This window comes from Eupeodes corollae, chromosome 2 (genome assembly GCF_945859685.1).
Source record: "Eupeodes corollae chromosome 2, idEupCoro1.1, whole genome shotgun sequence".
NCBI lineage: Eukaryota > Metazoa > Arthropoda > Insecta > Diptera > Syrphidae > Eupeodes > Eupeodes corollae.
Genome location: NC_079148.1, coordinates 11136830 through 11163504, shown reverse-complemented (window position 1 = coordinate 11163504; position 26675 = coordinate 11136830). Strand labels below are relative to the sequence as shown.

At 30.7% G+C, this 26675-nt stretch overlaps 1 protein-coding gene across 1 annotated transcript; it reads left to right on the top strand.

Moving 5' to 3' along the window:
* Window positions 1-1972: 1972 nt before the first annotated feature.
* LOC129944291 (uncharacterized) lies at window positions 1973-26454 on the top strand. Its single transcript, XM_056053638.1, has 7 exons — window positions 1973-2299; window positions 3145-3416; window positions 18580-18678; window positions 23752-24014; window positions 24085-24175; window positions 25164-25367; window positions 25433-26454. Exons 2-7 carry the CDS (start codon window positions 3294-3296, stop codon window positions 25496-25498), a joined length of 846 nt encoding a protein of 281 aa, XP_055909613.1. The 5' UTR covers window positions 1973-2299; window positions 3145-3293; the 3' UTR covers window positions 25499-26454.
* Window positions 26455-26675: the final 221 nt, after the last annotated feature.

Below are 26675 nucleotides of genomic sequence, written 5' to 3'. Positions count from 1 at the left end.
ATACTTATTCAGTATCACGTTAGAACTTATTATATTAAATTTAATTTAAGTCTCTAGCTTTTTTGGTTCGTAAGATATTTAGGGTTAACCAAAATTTTCACCTTTTTTTTAAACTGCTATGGTAAAAAAACCACCAACGCAACTTTTTGAGAGCCCTTTCTGCATCTTTCTGTCATATTATCTGTATAACAAAATATATTTGAAATCGATATCTCTTCTGGTTCTTGAGCTATGGACGACGAAAAAAACGTCGCGAACGTACGGACGTACGGACGTACGAACGTACTTACACATGCACAGACATCTTTCTAAAAATCTTTTATTTCGACCCTTGAAACGTCGAGAAATGTCAAAATTTTCAATTTGACAAATCATTACAATAACTTCCTATGGGAAGTTAAAAAACGTAATTTTGTTGACAAAAAAATGTTTGCGTTAGATTCTAGGAACCTTTTTATTATTAATAATAAGTGTTATATTTCAGTTAGATAAAAAAAGATCAATTACAACAAGATAAAAATTAACCTTTTTTTTAAAAAAAAAAAGGAAACCTTAAAAAATAAAAAACTGGTGGAAATTGATTTTTAGCTCGAAAATCTTTCAATTTCTTCAAAAAAAAAAATAGGCTTCTTAGAAAAATACTATTCAAACAATTTAAATGGCAATTATCAGTGTGAATCGCATCCTAGCATCTTTTCAAAAACGTATATCAAAATATTACGTATACGTCACAGTGAACAATTTTTGTAATTCATTTAATTCGATTCTTATGTCTACTAAATTAATCCCTAGTTTAAGAAATTATAATTAACACATGTTTCTCATGAGCTTAAAATCGATAATAGCCCTCAAGCACATTCTTTGTCTGTAGGTATATTATTTTGATATCTTCAAACACAACTAAATTTCCGTAATGCAAATTTTCATAGAAGAACTTAATACTTTGCATAAATTTAAAGAAGCTAATTAGAATTATGACAAGACATCATTATACGGACAAATGCCCATAAGGATGATATTATGACCTCGATTTTGGCAGACTTTAAATTCATTAAAATCAAAACTCAATTTTAGCATTTTTTGAAATACTGATTTTTCTTTCATCGAATTTAAGTTTGTATTTCCCAAAACCATTACATAAATTTAATTTTTAATTTATTTAAAAAATTATTACTATCATTAACCCTAATAAGCCCTTCTTAACACCCATATTCGTTCGTTTATTGTTCGCATGCCACAAACTTATGCATCTTTTTACTTTTCTTATTTTGCATTTAATTTCTTTCGAGTATTCGCGTAACATAGCTCAATCATTATTATTATCATACAAAGTCGAGTCTATTTAAACCAGTTTCCAATTTTGTTTAAGTTTGCAACAATATCACAAATAATACAGAATCTATAGTAAGGAAAATCTATACAGTACAAAAGCCTTTTGCCTTACTTTTGCTCAATAAACAAGTCCCCAAGCATCTAGCACACATTGGGTCCGATCCAATTTCCAGATCGCACATTGATCCTACCTCAATAATTATCAACCCTCCTCCTATACCAACAACTTTATTTTGTATGCCACCACCAAAAAGAGGTGAAACCTGATGGAAGTAGGTATAAGCCAACGAGTGTAAGTGGCAGTAACTCACTTAAGCTTTCAATCTCACTCTCAAACTCACTTTCGATTTCATCCACCGTCGCCGCAGCCACTGCCGCCACCTTCAGACCTCGTTGTAAGATCGCGGATCGAGGAAAAAATAAAGCTTTCGATTTCAATGAGCACAACACCAGCTTCCGTTGTCTCTCCAAACTTTTGAAAACAGCTTAAACGAGTTTTTTGTTCGGTCTGTCTGTCTTCACTCGCAATACCTCTAACCTACCTGCCGAACACCTCGATTACACCACCCATTTGGCAAGGTGAGGCGTGGAGTGGTGCGCAGCGGTTGATGGTAAAGTTTCCAACGAACCTCTACCGTCTGGTGTGAGCATTCCCAGTTGAAGTGTCGAACAAGGTAGACAAACGTTCAAACACACACAACAATCAAACTTAATCCAAGTCGTATCTTGGCGCCCCCAGAAGCCGTTGTTTGTCGTCGTTGTTTCAAAAGTTTGCAACTCTCAGCTCTCAAGACCTTACAGCACCAACCAAATTTTGTTTTCTTCTATTTTTGTGAACGTTGTGTGATAAAATATCACTAGTAATCAGTAGTTGGCCGAAGCGTACGGATTATAGCTGTTGTTCCCTCCATCCATCTCGAAACCTGTGACATCTTTTCATCGGAGCCGATACCTGACGACAGATATTGTACGTTTGTTACTTTATTTTCCTGTTTGTAGTTTGTTTGCCATCATTGATTAAAGTGCCAAAACATTTTGATTGTACCTAGACTCGATAACGATAAACTCGTTACTACGTTAATCGATTGCAGTCTAAATATTTGTTCAACGATTTATAAACTTCTATTGTCGGTACGGCAGACGCAGTGATTTGTTTACATATCTCTTACGAAAGCCTTTCACTTACATAAAAATTTAGATGAAAATTTGTGAAGAATCTTCTGATGTAAGACAGCGTAGCGCTACTTAAACTTTAATGGACAAACAATCTAAAGTCCAAGCAAATAGGAACGATTTGAAGTCTTAGTACGTATGTAGTTCGTGCGGGAAAAACCGTGAAATCATTCGATTCGATTCGTAAAGAGAATACGAGTGTAGTGATGTGCCAATCTAAATGTTTGCATAATTCAATACCTCACTCGATTGCGCTAATCACTAAAAAGACCCTAATTTGGCTGAAAATAATTCATATACTTAAGTGTGCCATACATTAAAAAAAGATACTTTTTATATCTTTTGTTGTTTCTATCTTTGGCTGACAGTAAAAAATAATAAAAAGTGAAAAGATTTTTGAATTTCTTGGCCAAGGTCTGTTTTAGTTTATAACGAAGGTCATAGAACGTCTATACCAAAAGACTCAGAAAGAAAAAAAAAGCCGGTATTTGAAAAATTTATAATTTTATGGATCGCGGAGATTGTTAATTATATATCTATCGATGATGTATTTACATAATTTATTTTTACAATTTAGTTTCTCAAAGATTTATCCAAATAACGTAATACCATTTTTGTTTTCTTCATTTTTCTTTGCAGAGTGGCAATTAGTTGTTTGTAAAGAAGAATTTTGGATTTCATTTAAATTGTGTTTTTTTCTTTGTTTTTAAAAAACAAAAAATAACACCAATTAACAACAAACATACCAAAAACATCATCATTCAAAACAAATCAAAACAGAAAACAAAATGAGACAACACACAGTTTTATTTGCCTGCCTATGCAGTACTATTGCCATTGTATCAGCCGTACCTCTGCCTGCCAGTAATCAGGAACTGGATGTGCTGCAAATTCCACTTAGTAATGGAAAGGTAAGTAATAATTTAATATAATTAACAAAATCATTCGTGGTGAAATTAAAAAAAGTAAACCTTGAGAAGGAAAACGTCTCGAAATGTCAATGTTCAGAAATCTACTTCATTCCTGTGTATTTAAGTAGTTTTGTTTTCAATACTTTTGAGTTTTGGAAAACTTTGAAGGTCAAAACCCTCAATAATTCACGATTGTTGTTTAACTTCAACCCTCTTCATAGAAGTGATAGATATTCCAGGGCTCCTCACCAGAAAACTTGATTAATCCAGAGTAGTCGCATTAGTGTTGCCATTTTATGATAATACTATTTTCTTAAGACAATTTAATTATATTCTCTTTAATTAGTAAAACAATTTAAATCACTTTTGTCTTTTTTTCTGTAACTAAAATCAAATTTTAATTCAAATTGAGTTATGACAGTCAAAAACTTCAAAAAACAAAAACCTTGAAAGTTGTTTGAATAACGGAAGTTGTTCTTAGTTTACAATCAATTTACCATCAAACTAAACAAGATTTTCTTGTATTTCGTTTTTTTTTTTCTTCTCTTTCTTTCTTTTTTATTTTTCTTTTTTTATTTAATTTAAGATTAAGTTGATCTTAAGACGACCCGGTTTAGTAAAATATTTATTTATTCATGATAAACTGGTTGTTTGAATTTATTTATCATAATTTTATTTCTTTTTTGATTATACATTTTATTTTTTACTACATTACTACCGCTGTCAATAGATTATACATTTTTTGCAAACCTTGATCTCAATTTTATTGAAAAGTCATAGTGTTTAATGAAGATTCTTATTAAAAAAAAAGGTAAAAAGTAGCTTTATGTTGCCATTTACCTGAGATTCATAAGTCTACAAAAGACGTTTAGAAGAATCTTAAAGGTTGTTTTTGAGGTATTAGCTTTCATGTGGCTCTTTAGAACTCTGAATAAAATTGATTTTGAACCAGTTTCAGTAAAAGATTTAGAACATACTTCTTAAGGTCAATTTTCAATTTTATGCAAATTTGCAAAATCCATAATAGCCTATATACCTCAAGACTGCTCTTTATTTTCAATTTGTTCAACTTTAATTTATTTGTTTTCAAATCTTAAATTTTCAGAGTAATTGCCCCTAAATCTAAGTACCTCAGGGTTCCACTTTGTTTATCGTAATTCTTTTCTGAGTTAACTTAAAAATCATTTTATAATCTTCAAGTCTAAAACCACAAGATATGTTCTGGTTTACCTCAGGGATCGCTTTTGCATCCTATACTTTTTCGTGTGAGGAAATGTGGGTCTAGTTGGAATAGTGATCCAACTTTAAGTATTTTTAATCAACTTGGAAAATACATTTGGATGAAATTATATATTTTTCTACAATTCCATTATTCACGAGTTGGTTAACCTCAGGGTTTCCTTCTGTCTCCTATAATTGTTTGTTTTTTAGATAGTTAACTGAAGTAATTTTTAATTTTTATTTAAATACTTTATAGATTAGGATGTTAAACTTTACAATTGTGATTGCAATCTTTTCAGCAAGGTACCTTTGAAATACTTTTCTATCTCAAGATCTTACTAATTCTGAAAACGTCTAAAACTCACAATACAAAATTCTGTTTCCAATGGTTTTTGAATTTTTACCTCCATTGTGTTCTTTTAAAATCAAAAACATACAAAATAATGGCAAACTTTAAGGTTCAGCACATGATATTTGGTTTACCTCAGGGCTCGACTTTGTAACCTATGCTTTTTTAAGATCAGATCAGTGATAAATTATAAAAACCCTTTCAAGTGTTTCCATTAGAAAATACTTTTGGATAAACTTTGCATAGTTTTTCTACAAATCTTAAATTCAAAAAATACAATTTGGGACGCCTCAGAGCTCCACTCTGTGTCCTACACTCTTTTTCAGATCAACTCTGAATTATATACAAAATTCTTTTTGAATAAGTCTTAACTTTTTTTTATTCAACTAAGAAAATAATTTTGAGATTAGCTTTTAACAGTTTTGGTAGGGGTCTTAAATTTACAAAGAATATTACAATAACCTCAAGGTATCACTCAGTCTACTACCCTTTTTTCTGTTTCTTAAGATTTTTTAAGATTGATTTTTTTTGTTAAATGTGTTTTAAATAAAAATCGCTATTTATTCATTGTAAAATTTTACATAACGGAATACAGTTTTGGAATCTTAGGAAGTCTCCTCACGAAAGTACCTTAAAATAGGTCTTCTTCCTTATCTCAAGACCTATATAATTCGAACACTCACAAATCTATCCGAAATTTCTGTTGAAAACCTCTAATTTTGCTGTTCAAAATATTCAATGTGTTTTCAAATCTCAAATCTGTATTATTACACAATAGCAGAGGTTTTAAACTCGAACAAGCTTGAATTATTGTAGAAACATATATCATTTTGGAATCACAACATAAAACTGATATCTAGATATTCAAAATCCTACGTCCAAATATTTAAATTTGACAGTTGAGATCCGACACTACCTGGATTATTCGGATTTCAATTGTTCAATTATTCTACTTTTCGAAGATAGTTCCAAAATTCGGAAAATATTTATAGTACTAGAAAAAGGAATTGATATCTTTTCGAAGGTTACCAAAAATGTCTTCATTTCTTCTCAAGATCATATGAATGCCGGGATCTGACCTTCGTCATAATTGACACCTTTTGTTGTCTTGTTAAATTGGGTTTTACATATCTCTTAGCGATAACACGAGTTCTTCTACTTTTCAACACTACCTTACCTTTATTCTGAACTAATTTTAGTACTTCTAGTGGTTCATCATCAAGGACTCTTAAGTGAATATGAAATGAAATATTTAAAAACTTTTCCATATATTCAAGGCTATAAACATAAACAAGTTAATTAGTGAAGAAAGAGAAATAAAATAAACCTTTTTAATATAAATAAATTAACCGGATTATAAAATTAAGTCAAAGTAAACAAAACAAGGTTCAAGTTTTTTGTCTTAAGAGCAAAGATTTTATTGTGAAATAATAAAAGGTAGTTCTGCTCTGATTTTTTTTTAATTCAAGGTTTCCCCTTTTTTAATTGATTCATTCTCTTACTTTACCCTTGTTTTTCTTATCTTGACAGAGTGATCATTTTCCACTTGTTTTCTAGAACAACACAGTTCAAAAAAACATGACAAACTGGATGGTTTCATTTTGAAACGAACCCAGAGGTTAAAATATTAAACTTTTGAACCTAAAAAACCAATCAATTTCCTTAATAAATCATACATAAAAAAGACATTCATTATTTCAAAAGTCCCACGACCTTTCGTGTCTTCCTTTCACATCATATCAACATCACATCACATTACATCAAATCACATCACCATGTCACGTTATATGAAGAAGAATTATAAACCTGTCTTCTTTGGGTTGATATTGGTTTGATGACTTACATTACAACACGTCTTCTGTCTGTTTTGAGTTCGGACGTTAAACTCTTTTGTCAAAATTTGTGTTATAATCACCTTCTAGGTCACCTGGATCAGACCACTTTTACTTTAAAAATAATACCAAAAACGCAACAACAACAAACCAATAAACGAAAGACCTCAAAAACATCACCAACAACACTAAGCTAAGAGCAGCTAAAAAATCATTATACAAAACCTACAGCAGTGATAGCTTTTAGTGATTATGAATCATTGTTACGATCAGGTCTTTCTGATCGCACTTACATAACGGTCAGCTGCAATACTTTTTTTGAATTTGTTTGTTTTTGGTAAGGCAGTTCACTAGTTGTTTGGTGAGTACTAAAACAGCAAAAGTGATATAGACCAATATCCGATTTGCTGACTGGTTTTAAAATAATGCAAAATGAAAAAAAAAACAACGGAAAATTTACCAATTTAAGTTTTGTGTCAGTGTTTTTGAGTTTTCCTCTATAATGTGAGTCAGTAAACGTTTATTTTTCCATTACAAGTTAACTTCCTAAACCGGATATGCTTACGCCTAAACATCAAACAAAATGGAAGGAAAGATACATAGACAAACACATCCCTGCACTGTCGCGTCGCCACCAGTTGGTGGTGGCCATGTTGTGTTGTGGACATACCCCTGAAAAATAGTCTTCCATACTGCATTTTTTCACCAGTCACCACCCCACTTAACGCCAGCAACGCGCCGCACACGTTACGAAATTGCACAATTGGCTATCTTTTTTTTTCGTTGCTGTCTTATAAACATAGCAACACGCTGCTGTTGCTGTTTCTGTAGCTGCTGCTGCCGGCCACAAGTGAAAGTCTGACATAAAAATATCAAACATATAACACGAAACAGCAAGCAAATATTATTTGCGAAACACATGCGGACTATAAAATTGCTAAAGTTGCAGATGTCTAAGGCGCTGTATGTTAATCAAATTTCCAGGAGAACTAATTAAGATGGTATTCCAGAAGGCTCTACTTTAAATGCGTAGCTTTTTCTAGTTCTTGTAAATATTTGGGTTGTTTCCTATGTATGAATTCCTAAAAAAATATTATTTTTGATGGTATCCCACAAGGCTCTACTTTAAGTCCACAACTTTTACTAGTTTTTTTTCGAAATCTAGGGTGCTGAATCTGTACGAAGTCCTTAACAAATCAAATTTGAATGATATCCCACAAGGCTCTATTGTAGATCCGCAACTTTTTCTAGTTTCCCTTAATGTCTGGAATCTGTATCTGTATAAATTAAAAAATAAAAAAAAAAAAACAATTGAAGATGGTATCCCACAAGGCTCTATGTTAGATCCTCACCTTTTTTTCGTTTTCAATTTGAACCAATCTAGAGGAATTTTTGTTTGATGTAAGTGAGCAACATCGATGAACTTTAAACCACAGACTTTTAAGTCCGTCCCTGGTCCACAATAACAGTTTTAAACAAATTAAATTAGTTTATATGGAAGGTATCTCTATCAACCGTCGCGTCGCTTCGATACTTTAACGGTAATGTGCGTAAATATTTCATTACGAATTTTCGTACAACGCGATACATTTAAGTAAGACTCTGCTTCGAGTTTATGCCAACTATTTGCAAAACAAGTTATCTCTTAATCACACTTTTTGGTCAGGTTTTAAATGTTTATGCTTATACCTTGCTTAGCAAGATCTTTATGTGCCACTAAGGCATATCTTATACTCACTGTGAAGCCTTTAAAGGAAGTTATTTGTGAGATAAAATGAATTTAAATGTCAGAAATCAAAAGTGAGGGAAGTCCTTTACTTTTTTTTTTAATTTCTTGTTAACTGATCTGATTTTGATCGACCCAATGTGAATAAAATAGGGTTAAGGTTAAGTTAAGTTTCAGATAACTGGCTTTGAATTTAATAAAACAGCTAATCTAAGGATAAATAAAGTAGATATTTATTTTGAATAAAATCTTTCTCACTCTCTCGCTAAGCAAAATAGCAATTATAACAATTAAACAGGTGAAGGTTTAATTTAATTTACGAAATATCTACTAGATACATGCAGGTATCTATATACGAAAATGTATATAATATACCTAACCTATGCTATCTAATTAAAAATCAAATCGATTGCACCACATTCCTTCACACCCGTATAGGTATTATTTTATGCGGTAGACAAATTGGATAAGTTATAGTATATTGCTGTTGCGTGTTGATGATGAGTTTAAATAAAAGTAAATTTAATGATTATTGTTTGGTTTTTCTATTTTTTTTCGACTTGTGGTTTAAAATAAAGCCATTTGAACTTTTAGAGGCAAAAATACTACAAACAAAGTATTTTAAATTAAAAATCTTATTAGATTTATTGAAAGAGGCCTACAATATATTTGTGCTAAGTGGGCGGTTAAAAGTTTAAAATTGATTTTACAACTTCAATAAAAAAAAATGTTATCATATTTTATGATTTGATTGGATTTCAATGCAAACGGGATTTGTGTATGAATGCAGTACTATTAAGTTGGACTTTTATCGAATATCGAATAGTTTGCTATGTATTTGATTTTTTGCCACCAATTATTGTGAAAAAAGTGTGTTCAACCGTAATTAAATGAAAATACAATTTGACAGCTGATGTTTTATCCCAACTATGTCGGCAAATACCTGTATTTCAATTAAGAACCAAAAACTGCATTATCTGCTTAAATTCAATTCATGTTATCGATAACTTTCATGGGAACTCCATTTTGTTTAGTAATGGCGTCCACGTCCATGTTGTTTTTTCGTTCAATAGTTCTGAGCATGAAAAAGTGCGTAATCGATATCAAGCCAAATTATTATTCCTGCAATGACTTGGCGGATTTTTCTCTTGACGTCATTCCTTTCTTTCTTTATCGTTCTTATAACTAAGTGACATTAAAAGTCAGAAAATGACTCACTTGTAAAAGGTTCATAGACTTCATAGAATGTTTGCAATAACAAAAATAAAACATCATGAAATCTATAAATAATTCGATTTGGCGCCATTAACCGCGTTATGGCGCTGGACGTACATCCTTATACTTAAATAGTATATAAGTTGTTTCAGTGCCAATTATATATTTAATAAAGTTCGTGGTGTCTTAGACATTGCGTAACTGAAGTTAATTAAGACATGAAGTTTTACAGGGCCCGTACGTACAAGTAAAGTTTAAAAATCATATAGACAACAGAGAAACGAAATATCTCAATAATTTGTTCGCTGGTTTTTGTCTCTTGTCTTTTGTCCGTTGTCATATAAATCAAACCACCCAGTCTGCAAAAGTTTACTTGTGTACAATAATTGTAATAAGTTAATATACATTCAAGACAGCACAACATTCATTAAAAAAGGCCGAAGTTAGTTGTTAGAAGGTGATTTTTTTTGGTTTATTGCTTTTAGACGTGTTTCTTGGGGAAACGAAATTTGGAATGTCTGCGAGTACATAAACAACAAATTACTTAACGTCTTTTTTTATAATATTAGTTTTGCTTTGTATTGTTGTATTATTTGACAAGCGTTACAATTAACTTAGGGTTTACATTTCCTAAACGAAAAATATATATGTTAAAGTTTATATTGAGCGATTTTTTCTATCGTAAAGTGAAAAAGTAGTGTGAATTCAAAATCAGTAACATAATTTTACAAAAAAAAAGAATACTCAAAACTTGTAGACCTTAAATAAGTTTAAGATCTTAAGATGTCAAAGAAGATCTACCATAGCATCTGTTCAATAAAATTGAATTTACCTTCATTATACGCAACTTCAAAAAATCAACTAGTTTACTTCCCATTTCAAAGCACTTAGCAATGTTTGTATTTTATTAAAAACTTTGTATCTCTGGATGCATTCATTAACACTGTCAAAAGGCAAGTGATTTTTTGAATCGTTATTGAATTTATCGATAGAAACTTACAGCCACAAAAACAGAACAGTCATAAAATTCTGACTCTACTTAAGTTTAAGGCTTGCACAATTTCGTCTTTAAGGCACCTTGCGCATCAACTACGATCCAATGATGTTTCAAAAAAAAATCAATAGTCCATTAAAGACTTATAATCCATAATAGCTTCACAATTCGCAACTTTCAACTATCACTCAAGTTAGGTCTCTTTTTCAAAAGCACTTAACTATGAATGTGTCTTTATTGAAAACTATTGTTCATTTGCATCGTGCGGTGAATGCATTCATTAACACCAAAGCCAGCTGTCAAACAACTGTCAAAAGTATTAATAATATGATGATTTATGAAGGTTGCATCGTGTTTTTATATAAATATAGACTGCACCAATGTATATCAAAACAATGAGATGTTTTTGTTAAAGTAAAAATGAATAAGCAGAGTTCATCGATTTATCAGATCATCAAGACTAGTAATTGACCTTAGCAGGCTATTAGTTCCTTAAAAGCTTATTGAATCCGCACCCTTAGTGCAATATTGTTATAAAATCAAAATACATTGTGATTCCGTCAGCTGTCATAAACCATGACGACTCTCATCATACTTTGTGTTTGTTGAATTATTTATCTAAATATTTTGAACTTCACAAAAGCGATAAAATCAAACAACATCAAAAAATAAATTTACGTGCATGCGAATTGATTTCAGTGCCGCAAAAAGTTTGCAAAATAAATTTACATCAATCTGTTTACTTTTTTGTTTTGTAGATTAAGTAAGTACTAAAAAATTATATGACCAAAAACAATATTTCAAAATTACCATCTTACGTCATTAAATTAAAGATCAATTAAATATCAAGAGGTTTCTTAGTAATAATTACTCTCTATACACTTATTAGTTTCACTACGAAGGGAAAATCACGATATTAACAAAGTTGACAATGATTAAAATTGCCACGAATAATCTTATATTTAATTATAGCGTATCAGCAGTAATACAAAAACAAAGTATTTAAATAAGATTGTGTTTAATGACAATTTAAACTTAAAAAGTGACAACACTTTACATAAACACTCTTAAGCTACTTCTGCACGAGGAAACTAATTGACATTTGACGTTTAAAAGTTTTCTTTCACATTTTTGTACCTTCAAAATTTGAAGTTTAAATTTGACAACGTTTTTGACGTTTTTTTCATTTCACCATTTACAACTGGAGCTGAGTCATTGACCAAGTGTAAACACAAATCAATTTTTTTAACAATTAACTAAACTGATGGTGTTTTGAAAAGTTGCAAAAACATTTGTTTGTTATAATTAAATTATCATAAAACATATGATAAACATAATCAAAATGGGGTCAACCCAAAACCAATAATCTGACATAATAGAAAATTATCAATCAAACAAGCTCAACCGCTTTGAAACAAAAAAAAAAAACAAAAGTTGATTTTACCTATCGAAATGACTAGTAGTGTATTTTCTTGAATAAGGTTGGCACATCAATCCAAAAAAATATCTATAGTTATGTTTAATGAATTCCACATACCTAATAGCTATACAAATTAATTCACACTCTAAAATCACATCATTATTTGTTGTTGTGAATGGAATCACAAAATTATCGATAGAAATAAAATTAAAAAAAAATCCAACGAGTTCATTAAAATGCTTGACCTTAACCGACTTAAATTTCATAATCTTTTGAAAATATTTTGGTATAAAATAAAAGAAAAAAAATTAACAAGAGAATATTCAATAAAATATTCATTCAAAAATATCGATTGACTTTTAAAAACTTAAAAAAAAAAAAAACGAATCAATCGATAGATCATTAAACTATCTATTATCGAAAAACTGTTACAAAATGGAGACACTGTGCAATGTTATGTGCAGTTTATGTTGTTTGCGTTTGACGTTTGTCAGCGAATGGCGTGATAATGAGGAGAAATTTTGCAAAGTCATTTTTATTTATTTTTCTTTAACTCTCAAGATAAAGATAAAGAGATAAAAGAGGAGAGGGATTCGTACGTTGATTTGACAAAACGACAACGATAACGAATGAACGTGTTGGAAGTCATACTGCTGTTGGATGGAGTGATGCTATTCTTCCGGGTTTTGAATTGCCTCTCGAGGAGGAACTACTTTACCATGACCATGAATCTGAGTGGAAGTCGGTACTTATGTTCATGTGTATATGTACAGTTCCTCGCATCGGAACCGGAATGGGGAAATAACCCAGAAAAGTGGTACAAGATCAGTGACAATTCTCTTACCAATTTTTTTTTATGTTGAGGCCCTGAAATATACAACCTAACATAAATAGTTGTTAAGTTGAATGACTTTATTTATAATAATTTATTTATTATAATTGATTAAGCATTGATAGAGTTTATAAATTTTTATCGGATGTTTAAATTCATTTGGATTCTTTTTTTTCTAAGGTATTCTGAATAATAAATACTTCTTAACTTTAAAATTATTTAAGTACTCAAAGTACTCAAAGTACTTCATATTTTTAAACCATTCTTCCAACTCTTGATAAATAACAGATTAAATTTCTTTTAAAAGTTGACATTAATTTAAAAGTATTTGAAAAATACTCAAAGGAACTGTTCAAGTATTTGAAGTACTCATATTTCAAGTAATCAAGCAGTTCTTTCTTGTAATGAACTACAAATTGAATTTCTCTTAAAAATTAATTGTTGATTTGGAAGTACTTGCAAAGTACTAAAAGGATTGTAACAAGTACTTAAAGTACTTCCATTTTTTAAACAATACTTCAAGCACTCGAGTAATAGTTTCTTATAATGAATTATGAAGTAAATTGCTTTTATAAATTCACGTTGGTTGGTTTTAAAAGTACAGAAACTTTTGCTAGATTTGTACTAGAAGTAGTTCTTAAAAACTTGAAGAAATAAAAAAACAACAGTATAAGAATTACAGTTACTTTGTACTGTTGTTTTGCTGTCAATTACTGTTAATTTTATGACCATTTAAAAAAATATAATTTGCATTTGAACAATTTACCGAATTTATTTCATTCAAAAAACAAAATAACTTGATTTTTGTATAAACCCCTAAATATTTAATTATTTATTAACCTTGTACCAGATGTTTTATGTATTTATTTACATTTTTATCTTAAAACTGGTTCTTCAATCACAACCCCGTTAGTTTATTTTGAATGCATTTAAATTGATTTTCTTTTTGAAATATTTTTATAATGAAATTAAATCAACAATCAAAAAAAAACCCACATGACTTGATCTACTCTACTCATGTCATTAAAAATGTTAGATCAAAAAAATTATAAGGAAATAATTGTTTAACCTCGGTAGACCCTAAGCAAACAATATAATCATCATATACGTATATAATTAAATTTAAAAAGCTTTAAAGTTCAGAGACCATCGACTAACTTCCTTCAACCAAAACGTAGGTAGGTAAGGTATGAGCAAAGGTATGTTCACTTTGAGTCATAAAGTAGCAACACTAGTGACGAAAAACATCATCAGAGTGAAAGTACTTAATGTTGGATTGTAATGATAAGGCACGTGGATAGACTGGACAGCTCTTACACCTTAAATGATTCACTCTTGATTATCATCATCAACCATCACAACAAAGTGATGGACATTATCTCATTCATCATTACCATCATCATCAACATCATTGAGCTGATAGAGCACACTCTATGGTATAATTGTGTAATCATGATGATGGTTTTAAGCTGGGCTACTATAAAGCTTAATTTCAAGCCTTTGGAAGCCTTATCCAAGCGCACGCCTGATGTTGGATGATGATAATGATGGTGTTCAGATTCACTTGCAATTTTATGGCTTCTCCGAGAGATGTGTTTTTTGAAAAAAAAAAAAAAAAAATCTCATTGGCTTCGGTCTATAACTGTACGAACGAACGAATACGAGTACTAGAGGCATATGCAACTTGCCACTTGCAGCATGGATGCGTGATCAGTCATCTGTCCTATAACTTAAGTTGATAGCAACAAAACATTTCGAATGCGGGAAATGAAAGAAGAAACACTAAGTATAAGTTGTGTGATGTTGACGGAACGAGTCTTATTTTTTTTTTTTTTTGAGTTGCCTCATTTGTGTTTTGGGCTCTGTTACACTTTATTTTTTTGTTGTTATTTTAGTATTGTTATATTATTTTGCTGTTACTGTGCTGAAAAGTTAAGTAATTGTTAGTAATTTGAGTTTACCTGCGCCTCTCCATCACTATAACTGTGCATATCCAACATTGTAGCTCTGCTGGTATATGGTATTACATCAGTCTGGTTGTTGTTTTATTTTTCGGTCAAAAAGGTAGGCGGTTATATCAGCAAAAGGTATTCCTACCTATATTTTATTTTAAATAAAGTACAACACAGGTTAAATTTATTTTGGAGAAAGGAAACCGGAATGAATTATATTTATTTATGCATTATTGAAAAGCGCACTGACCTTATTGGCAAAATGTGCGAACAAAAGAAAACTATTTTTGCTTAATGATGATTTATTATGAAAACAGACTTTCGCGTTATACTATTACACTACACGTTACACGGTTGAGGGAGACTTATGCCTTATTTTTGTAAATAGTTCACGCAATTTACTTATCAAACAAAAGAGCTGATAACAAAACTCGATTTTTTTATTTTCATTCATTAGATCATTTATCATAAGTCAAAAATTGTATGAAAAGTTTGAATTAATTGTCGTTAAATAAGCTAAATTAATGGAATGTATAATTTTAAATATTTAACCAAAGGCAAACTCTTAAATCTTTAAAAAAAAATGCTTACCTTAAAAAGACTACATTATGTATAAAATTACATGATTTATTCATGTTAAAACCAATTGCAACATTGAAGTGCAATGATATTTGTGGTTTTTCGTGTTAAAACTAACTAAACAATATGTTAATTAAAAATCATACATGCAATTAATTAATAACATTTGTTTAAATTTTATATAGATAAAGATTTTATTGAATTAAAGTAAAATTAACATTACACACCAAAAATGTTTACACAAATTATTAAAGCATGGCAATTTCCGTCTGTCAGATTGACAACAAAACACAATGAATGTAAAAAGCCCTCAATATAATTACTTTTAAATATTAAAAAACGTATTTATAATTGTTTAACTAAAAACAGTTCATGATAGATTACAAGTAATTTAAAAAACAGTGAATAAAAACACAATCAAAAATCTTCGTTCATGATAGCACTTCTATTCTATATCTAAGCGCAGTTTTTCAAAATTCGTAAGGATTGACTACATCCATTTCATTCAATGAACTTTTCACTTGATCTTCCGATAGAAAGTCTTTTCTAAATACATTCCTTCTGATTTCTCTGAGAATGGGGCATTTTCCCAAGAAGTAGACAATACCCTCTTTTTCTGATAGGTTGCACATATTACACTCTAAGGGTAAGTCAGTTCTGTGTGGAATGAAATTTAAATTTATCAGTTCACTACGTAGTCTGACCATCATAGAAATCACACGGACATTATTGGAATCCTTAAAATAGTTGTTCTCTGCAAGGTTACGATTTAATCTGCTGTGAGTTGTTCTGTAGAAGGAATAAGACGCATCAGCCTTTAAAATGACTTCATACAAGATGTTTTTAGCGGTCGTTAAATCCTCGATGGGTAAATTAAAATTAATTTGACATTCCTCAGCAAGATCTTGCCACTCTCGATACCAACTGCTTTGATCTTATATGGCCATTTTTTTCACGACCCGTAAATCATTCATTTTAAAAACGTTAAACAAGAAGTTGGCTTCGACTTCAGTGTTTTTATAAACAAAGGAGAGAGACCAGTTTCCAGCATTATTACGTAGTTTGGCGTTTTTTTCGGCAAATGAAATATTCTTTTTATAAAGTGCGTTAGGAGTTTTTTAACCGAATTGTGATTTTTACATCCACATACCTGCATATCCATATAAAAGTATGCTCCAAGCTACTGCTTCAAATACTTTAAACTTGCTACGATGTGCTATACACTTATTCATGAAGCATTGTTTCCAGGTCATATTAATAGCAGTTTTTGCCTTAAACAATTTTTCATTCAAGTGTTTATCCATATTTGAATTATTTGTTACAGTAATGCCAAGGTATTTATATTCTCGCACATTTGATGCAATACGTCCAACACAACTTTTAACAAGCATAACCTAGGATTTATCTATATCTACTATTAAATTCCAAAGCTGACAATACTGGTAAACCCTGTTAATCATGAGCTGCCGAATTTCCGGTGATTGCGCAAACATGACTTTATCATCTGCGAACAGAAGTGCCTTAATCCGCATTCCTGCAAAACTCACTCCACCCATCAGGTAGTCTAAAATGTCATCAATGAATAATGCAAACAAGGTAGGGCTTAATGTACAACCTTGTCTCACTCCCGATGAGGTTTCAAACCCTTGTTGCGCTATATAGTTGCTCAAAAACGCGACCAAACTTAAGCTTATAGAATAGTGCACGTCTATCGATTGTATCAAAAGCTGCTTTAAAATCGATAAAAAATACATACAGCTTTTTCCTTATCGTTATCTATTGCTGAATATCCTGGTCTAAATCCAGCCTGGAACTGATTCCGGTGTCAATCCAACTAACAAGACGCTTATGCATTATCGTTGTAAATATATTGTAAGATGCATTTAAAAAGGAAATCAGTCTGTAGTTACCTGCATCAAATAATGATATTTTTTTGTGGATTGAAAATATCTCGAAACTCATCTGGTGACAATTCTCCCTCCAAAACAGTATTACAAAGTTTTATAAGGTGTTCTTTGAGCATGACAGTCCCATATTTAAAAAATTTCACTGGAATACCTATTGATCCGGCTGCTTTTCCGTCTTTAAGCGTCTTCAACGTTTCTTCCAACTCGCTTTATTTAAATGCACTGTCGACTACGAATTCAGATGCTGCCAATTGAGACTTTGCCAGCGTTATAACAGGATTTAAAAGATCCTTGAAATGAGAAAGCATTACACTTGAAGACAATTTTGTGGGGATAGTAAAACGTTTTCCATTCAGCTCCCTAGCCAGTTTCCAAAAATCAGCGGAGCTCTTACAAGATGCTAATTGGTCTGCTTGCTTTTCAGTGCACAACTTTTTCAGTCTTACAAAGTTCTTTAAACTTCTTATTGGCCATTATATAAAAACCCTTAAATAATCCTTGGGTGCAGTTACGGAAGATCCTCTACCACGCAAATGATGTTTTACGAGCTTTTAGACATTCTTCGTCTATTCAGGGTTCTTTTTTTGTATTTTCTTTCTTTTGGTTGAGTCCTTTTTGTGGGTATGAGGCTTCCACAATCCGTTCTAAAAGGGAAAAGTTCTCGATTTAAAGTGATTGGAATTGCAAGTCTAGAGATCGTCGATACTCCTGAGCCTTATCCTCTTTCCATTTCAGTTTGGGCAATAGCCGGTTCTTTTCTCATCATTCTTAGTTTAAAGTTGTATTGTACAACAACAGGAAGTTGGTCTGAGTTTTTCTCCTATAGCCTTACTGAACAGAAATATCAACACAGTCTGACATTTTCAACCATAGACAACAACCATTGAAACTTCCCATTTATGCAGCTGAAAAAACACCCTATGGAATTCCTTTTGTTGAATCTGAATTTGGAAACAAAATTCTGAATTTATCAAGAATCTAGTGCACAATCAAAAAGACGTCTATTTGAAAAGCTTATTGTTTCTTTATGTAGATTTCGTTCCTCTTAATTGATTTTCTTGCCTATATTATAACAAACTTTTTTCAAGAATTCATTATTAAATTTTAGCATTTTCTTAAATTTTATATTTTTTCAGGAATTAGATGTACTCACATTAGGAACTGCTGAAGAATTAGCTGAAAGAAATAAGAGAACGGTTGGATTATTGAGAGATCTCTTCCCAGACATCACAAAGGTAATAAATTCCTTAAACAAAACATTTTTATAACATTTATTGCATATTTAAGTAGCATAGCATACATACATAATATATATGAATATGTTAAGCTAAAAAAAAATAACTAAATTTTGAACAAAAAAGAATCTCTCATTGAATACTTAATTAGGTAATTTCGCAAATCACCTTTAAAGGTATATTTTTGAACATTATGCTTTTTGTTTTGTATTAATATTCTAAATGAGTAGATAAAACAAAATGAAATTCAAAACGAAAAAAAATAACAAACATTTTATTTTATTATTCATCTGCTATAATTTTGTTAAATGTTTTATTTATTTTAATGCCCGGTTTATACAAAAAACTAGTTAAAACTATATTTTAAAACACTATCTATTCTGTCATCCTTATAAAGTCCTAAAGTTCTTTTTCCTTATTTATTAAATAAGTTTCCATTGTTTCAAATTTGGAATAAAAGATTGTTTTGACAGTTTCTCTTAAATACAAAAACAAATTCACCTTTTTGACGTTACAAAATGTCAAGAATGCAAATTCAATACTTTAATTATAAAACGGGTATTTGCATGATAAAATTTAAGATTCTAAGAACGTTTAAAGTTCATAAAATCAGTTCAAAGTTTGGTTTTTGAATTTCACATCACATGCATGTTTGTATTTTAAACTGGCCATTATGAAACCGGGCATTAGTTTTAACATATCGTTCAAACATAGTTACTCACTCACATCCTCGTTTATAGAATTCTTATTCACATCAGATATAAGATGTCAAAATTGTGATTGTCTGTCACTGATACGTAGCTGCTTTTAGGTATAGTTTACATCCAGCATTATAGTTCCTATATAAAACATTCCAAACTTCAAAGTGATGCATAAACTAGACATATAACATTGCGATATAATAAAATTAGTAATTCAAAGTGCATAACTTTCATTTATTCTTAACAAATAAAAATGCGTCTATAAAATCCAAGCCACCCCTTAATTGTTTTGAAAACCGCATGCTCTACTTCATCTATAAAGGCATTCCAACGATCTTCGTTCTGAGATCAATTTCAATTTTGGTTTCGGATTTGTTTTTTTATAATTTTGCAAAAAAGTAAAAGGTTGCTCGCCTTGCAATGCACATGTTTGTTTGCTACCACGTTACGATTACGATGGTAATTTATTGCACGCAACATCTTAGATTACCTTTACCTATACCGGTTGGTCATCAAGAGTGAGTATCATTCATATGGCATAACAATAATTATTACGTTATAAACGTCATCGTCCGCAGTCCACTGCCACTTCTGTCATGTTATATCTTCCCCGCAAATTAAACCTGCAAGGCAACAATCAACCAAACAACCAACAAACAAAAAAGGTATATCCAAGAAGAAGTCAAACGAAAGTGTGTCGACTCTTTAGACCATTTAAACATTTAAAATCTGACACTTTTATGACACCTGAGAGAATTGGCACGACAGTGTAATTGTTATATCTACCTTATGCACTCGTTGCGTGCTATAATTTTCTGCATTTATTAAAAATAGCGAGAGCATTAAACTTAACAACCTCCTCATATTTGTTTGTGCAACATTTATGGTTTTAATTTTGTTTTCTGAATTAATTTCTTTAAATTTTATTTAAAAAAAAAACTCAAAGGCAAAGCGAGACAACCAAAATGGCTACGCATTGAACTGTCACTTTAATCCGCTACGTAAGTGACATATGATTTTCTGTTTTGCATACGCATGTAAATTACCAATGAAAATAAAATGCATTGTAGTTCCAGAATTCAGACAGAAGGTCAACACTGAGACGACTCTTATAGTTTTTAAATTGTTTTTAATAATATGACATTTTGACATGTGAATGGTAATGACTCATGTCAAACTCATTTGATTTTTCTTCTGCATGTGTATATGATGCTTGGTTATTACCTTAAGAAATAGTAGTTAACAGAACACCTGATGAATCAAAGGCTTCAAAAAAACCCATTTAGATGCCTGAAATTGACAGTAAGACGGTTGACCAAAAATTAAATAATTTAGATTTGTTTGTGTTTACTTCTTCGAGTTTATGTCAAAAATTTCTAAGGGCCCAGTTACAGCTACCATTACTTTAAGTCATTGAAACTAATCATTGAAATTTGTAGACAGACCGTAGCTATCATTGAAAATTTGTGGCATTGAAACAAAATTTTATGATGCAATTCAAGAGTTTGAGGTTAAGGATTTTCATTGAAAGAAAAACTGACAGATGGGAATACAAAGAAAATGAAACACTTTCAGTGGAACTTTTGTGTTCCGAAATGTCAAATCAACCATCAGCTGTTAGTTACTGGGTTAAATAATACATTCATTTTGTTTGTGTCATTTTGACAACAAATATTACAAAATGATTTTCCACTAGCTCTGTAAATCTTCTTCAAAGTGAACTAAGACTCATACGTCAAGCCTGGTTAGATGTGAAACTAACCAAAAACCTTCTTATTGACCTAAAATGTTTCCTATTTCTCATGTTTCATACCTTTAGTTGTTTATTAGAATTCTTCCTAGCCAAAAAGTTGAACTGTCAACTTTGAACGTCAATTTAGAACAACTTCCGGTAGAGAGGTAGCCATTTTGTGTTAGAGCATCAGGTTTCTGTAAATAAACTAAACAAACAGACCCTATTTCAAAACAAATCAGAAATAAAACCGAAAGTATTTAAACTCCTTAATCGAATAAAACAATTTTAAAAGGAACAAAAATAACTGCATCAGCATGAAAATTTCATTTAAATCTACAAAAATATTGTTTTCATTTGCATGATTTGTTTTATTTTTGACTCAAAACGCCTGCCATTTATATAAAAGTTGACTAATTTGATTTCAAAAATCCTCATATTGCATAACACTCATTCTTAACTCAAAATCAAATCAAAAATCAAAATTGAAACAATAAAAATATCCAACTCCATGCTAAAAAAATTGAAATCGCTGCTAACTTTTTCGTATAGCAAATCGACGATCAAGCAAATCGTATTATTTCGAAACTTCTACGTGCCCTTGGGCCAACAGTATTACGTACGGCCATTCAAGGCAACAGTGCCAACCGGGCACGTAGTGATTTTGATGCCGACTTTGATGATGACGATGATGATAGTAGTTCCAGTTCAAGCAGCAGTAGTTCCTCTTCGGGTACAAAGGTTTCAATTGAATTACCCACATTTAGCCCCGAAGATAGCAGTGAAGATACCGATACTTCAACACCATCATCGAGCAGCAGCAGCAGCAGCTCTACTAATGATGACAATGTGAGTTCAACATCGCTGTGGAATAATGTCACATTGTCTGCGATCGAATCATCAACACTTCCGGCAGCGTTGTTGACGTCTTCTTCTTCTACTTCGCAGCCGTTAGGTGTTAATGATGAGCAGATCATCTCAATAATCGAAAATATTAATCGTATACTTAATTCTACAAATTATTTCATTACAAGTAGAAATAACACCGCTACACCATCAATCATCAACTACAACAACAACAACAACAACTCTGCTCCATTATTTCTGAACACACCCGAACAACAATAACAACATTTACACAACAGACAAACAAGCGTATACCTAAAGAAATCGAAGAGGATCAGCAAATATAAAATTACAAATTAAGAAAGAACAAAATAACGCCGCCGACTCAATAAATTGCCATTGTTTCGATTTAAACAAAAAAAAAATAAAACACTGCCAAAAACGTCATCTGTCAAAACATTGTTTTTGAAAAATAAAACTCTCTATTTCGCTTTTTGTTTCTTCCCTTTGTTTTAATTTCCATCCAATTTCTGTTATCAACAACTTCTGTCATTGGGTTATTCTATACTTGCATGATTTTGACAGTTTGTGTAAGATTGCATTTTGACAGTTCTTTTGTCTTCATGTTGCATGTTTTGTTTACTCCTGTCATTTTTAATTATGTGTAACTACTTCTATGCAGTTTCATGTATGTTGTTTCTGGTTCTCTGGGTACATTTTGTTTCATATTTTTGCGATCTTTCTCTCTTTCATCAGTTTTTTGTGTTAACGATTTTCATTATACATTTTATATATTTTACAATTTTTTTATTTTAACAAAACCATAATTATGTGTATGTTTGTAGATTCTGCATTTATTATACAGAATTGTGCGTAACTAACTGACATTTTACGCATCGAACTGACAAGTTGCAACACAAGTCATATAACAGTTTATTGGTTTCACATTGGTGAACTGTCAAAAAATCAAATTTTATTTGACACTGACAGCTGATCAATGATAGTCATTTAAATTGTTATTTGAGTTGTGAAGTTTTCTTGTGTTGATTTAGGGGAAAGTTTTATTAGTCTCGATTTTCAAACATTATTATTAAATTAAAACCAATGTTAGGACAATCATGACAAAAATCAATATTTTTAATGGAAATGTCAAAAAATGTAATTTGTATGAATTTCTCAAGTAAAACAAAACTTCAAAACTAACAAAAAAATACAGTATTTTTTGACATTTTCATAATATGACTTTTTCCATCATTTGAAAAAGATTATACTAAATTTAAGTTAAACAAAAAAACAAAAATAATATTACAACAATTGGCAAAATTCATTAATATCATGCTTTATTTTTTATTTTTTTCTTTCTTTCTATTTCCACTGTTTACCACATAATAAACAAAAAAAAAATCGGAACAAAAAACGTTTATGAATTTTGAAAATAAATCAAAAACTCATTTTGCACAAATTAAATAATAATTCCTGATGACACTATTTTTGCTATCACATTCCTTTTCGTTTTACTTTGTTTTTTTTTTTTTTTTTAATTCATATCCCATCCGAATAAACTCAAAACAATTTTTCACCTTTCACATTTTATTTCCCACCACACACTATTTTGTATACACCATCACTTTTTTATTTTTTGATCGTCCATAATTTTGTAAATTCATTAAACACAAAATCCTTAAACTTTAAAACAAAACGAAAAATAAATATAAAACAAAAAAAAACAACGCATGATTGACACCTCCCCCTGTCGGTGATAAATGTAAACAAACAAACAAATAAAAACAACAGCAATCTGGTGACGGAGCGTCGTTTGATTTAGAACTGTTAAATAAGCAATTGGAGGAGACAATTCGTGTTGCACGTCAAGCTAATGCAGCAGCAGCTGAAGGTGCTGGCGCCGATGCAGAACAAAAGTTGACATCTACCAATGAAGTTCAAACGAGCAGCGTTAGCAATGATCAACAGACAGCTGAATCAAAGTCACCAGCTATTGATGACCTTAGTTTGGACTCGAATGAAGATGCCGTCGATATTGATGATCGTAATAAGAGGTAGGTTATTAAATTGTTCAATGTCAAAATGGTATTTGAAAATATTTTGTTCTGTTCTTAATTGTTATAGATTTTTGGCTTTTGGAGGACAAGCAAATGTCGCTGGAGGTGATCCTGGTAACAAGGGAAACTCCGGAAGTTTCTTGTTTGACATCGTAAGAGTAAGTAGATCAATTTTTGTTCGCATTATTACTAATATACTGTTTTTTTTATATATTAATCTAAAAGTGAAATAAACGAAAGTTAGTTAAGTGGCGCCCGAGTCAAAGTTTGTCAAACCAAAAATTGTTTTAATAAATTTAGCTATTAGCACTGGTATTAGAGCGAAAACTGTGTAATGAAACCCCGATAAAAGATAAACAAATCTAAAGATCAGAACCATAAATACACATAGGCTGTTAAATGGCGCCCGAGTAAAGTTTGCCAAACAATCATCTAAACTATATTTAAGCTCGAAGTTCACCATATCCTAAAAATTGTACCCATCAAAAGGCCATACTGCTTTTCAATTTTGAAGTTACTAAATGGCGCCCAAGTAAAAATCCCTTCAATCAATGCAAAGATTCCAGCCTTTTGAAGGTCAAGTTATTGGTGATGCAAAGTTTCAAGTACCAATCTTTACGGAAGTTCAATGAGTGCATTTTTTATAGAAGATTACATTCTAAAAATATTCCAATATTTTACAAATAATGGTCGTTTCCTGAAATTTAAGAGCATACAAATCTGAGTTTATTTGGAGATATCCCGTTAAATGTCGCCCGTGTAAAAGAATAACTTTTTCTGTAAATAGTGCTGTCTTATGTTAGTCATCATTTTAGATATGTCAGTATTGATTATTATGGAAGAAAATTGTATGTTCTTTCTTTCCAACAATTCTTACAAGCAAATGTGTAGGTTTCTACACATTCATTAAATGGCGCCCGGATGAAGTAATTCTCATTTTCTTTGTTACTCAATTTATGACCTGATTCCTTTGCTTACTACGTTAAACAGAATAATGAAATTGTCTGATATTTAAAACTCGATAGATCTGCGTTTCAACAAATTAATATGACGTTAAATGGCGCCCGAGTAAAGATTTGTTAGGTTAATCATTTTTGTGATTTTAATTTTTTCTAATAGACTGTTGTTTTATTTTGTATCTAACAGTTATTTGGAGGAAGTGTACAAACACAAACTGGTGATCAAGCAGCCAATGCACCAAGCAGCAGTTCAGATGACTCTACCGACAGCAATGACACTGAGGGTTCAAGAACTGCCGATGGCTACTCCGAAGGTATTCCCGGACCTGTAACAAGATTGGTTGTTCTTGCCAATCGTGGTCTGGCCAATCTTATTCAAGACTTGATTCTCGTAAGTTAAAAATCACATAAAAGCTCTTACCACATTACAATATGTAATTTCTTTTTATTTTATAGCGCATTGCTGCAACAAGCGAACGTTTAGTGAACTTCAAGGCACGACTTATCACTGCTCTAATTTAAGTCGGTATTATGAAATTGTCTGGCGTTTTTAAAACCAAACTGATAAACGGCATATGTCCTATCGTGCCAATTCTAATTTTTAAAAATTCAGAAATATGATAAAAAAAACTCTACAACGAAAAACGTTTATACATTCTTTAATATATAAATACTCGGAAATACTTTAAAAAAACAAAATCAAAAAAAAAAACTAATTTATTTATAACAAATTCGTTGTTTAGCTATACATATTATTCTTTATATCTTTTCTTCCTCTTGCTTAACCTAAAACTCTTCATTAAAAAATGTACCACTTTTGAGATTAAATATGGCAAAATTGATAAACTATCTCAACTTATAAAAGCTTTAGACTTAATCCAGCTTAATACTCATTTTATATAACATCTTCAACTTTTCTTCTTCTTCACCTCTTTTTCTACAGTATCTACAAACAATTGTAAATATTTTTTAATGACTGTGGTGTATTTCTTTTATTTGTTGTTTTATTTTTTAATAATATATTTTTATATTTAAACTTATTGAGGCTGGTTTAAGACCCCTGTATTTTTTTCCCTTCTCAATAATCTCTGATGGTAGTCAAAGTCACTAAAAAAAAATTATAAATATGTATAAAAAAAAGAAAATTGTTTTTTGTTATTAAAATAAAAATAAAAATAAAAATACTTGTTAGAAAGAGACAGAGAGAGCTGATCCTTGCTTATTTCGTCGGAGAGGTCTGTTACCTACATTATTATATGTAAATGTTTATAATATTATTTCTTTATTATTTTTTTGTTTGTTTTATTTTAATGGAGCATTAAGTTAAATGATAAACATAAAAACAAAAAACAAAAAATTTAAAAAAATGGAAAAATGTGAAATTATTATTTTATACATGTTTTATATAAATAATATTTAAGTTTTAGTTTTTAACAATGTGGATTAAAATACAAAATTGTATATTAATTTTATACCAATTGTTGTTGTTTGTTTTTTTTTTCTTATTTTTATTTTTTCTTTTTATTTCAATTTGAATTTGTCTATAATTTTTTCTTTATCCTTTCTTATATAAAAATAAAACAAAAATATCCCTGTATGATATTTATTTGCATGTGCATCATTCCTGCGGGCTTTTATATTCTTAAGATGTGAATGGTTTTATTTTTAAATATTTTTATTTTGGTAAAAATGGAAAAAA

Coding starts and splice junctions, on each gene's coding strand:
- LOC129944291 (XM_056053638.1), top strand. CDS start 3,294: ATGAGACAACACACAGTTTTATTTGCCTGCCTATGCAGTACTATTGCC. Junction 18,679..23,751: donor TCTTCCCAGACATCACAAAG/GTAATAAATTCC, acceptor TAAAAACAACAG/CAATCTGGTGACGGAGCGTC. Junction 24,176..25,163: donor TCTTGTTTGACATCGTAAGA/GTAAGTAGATCA, acceptor TGTATCTAACAG/TTATTTGGAGGAAGTGTACA.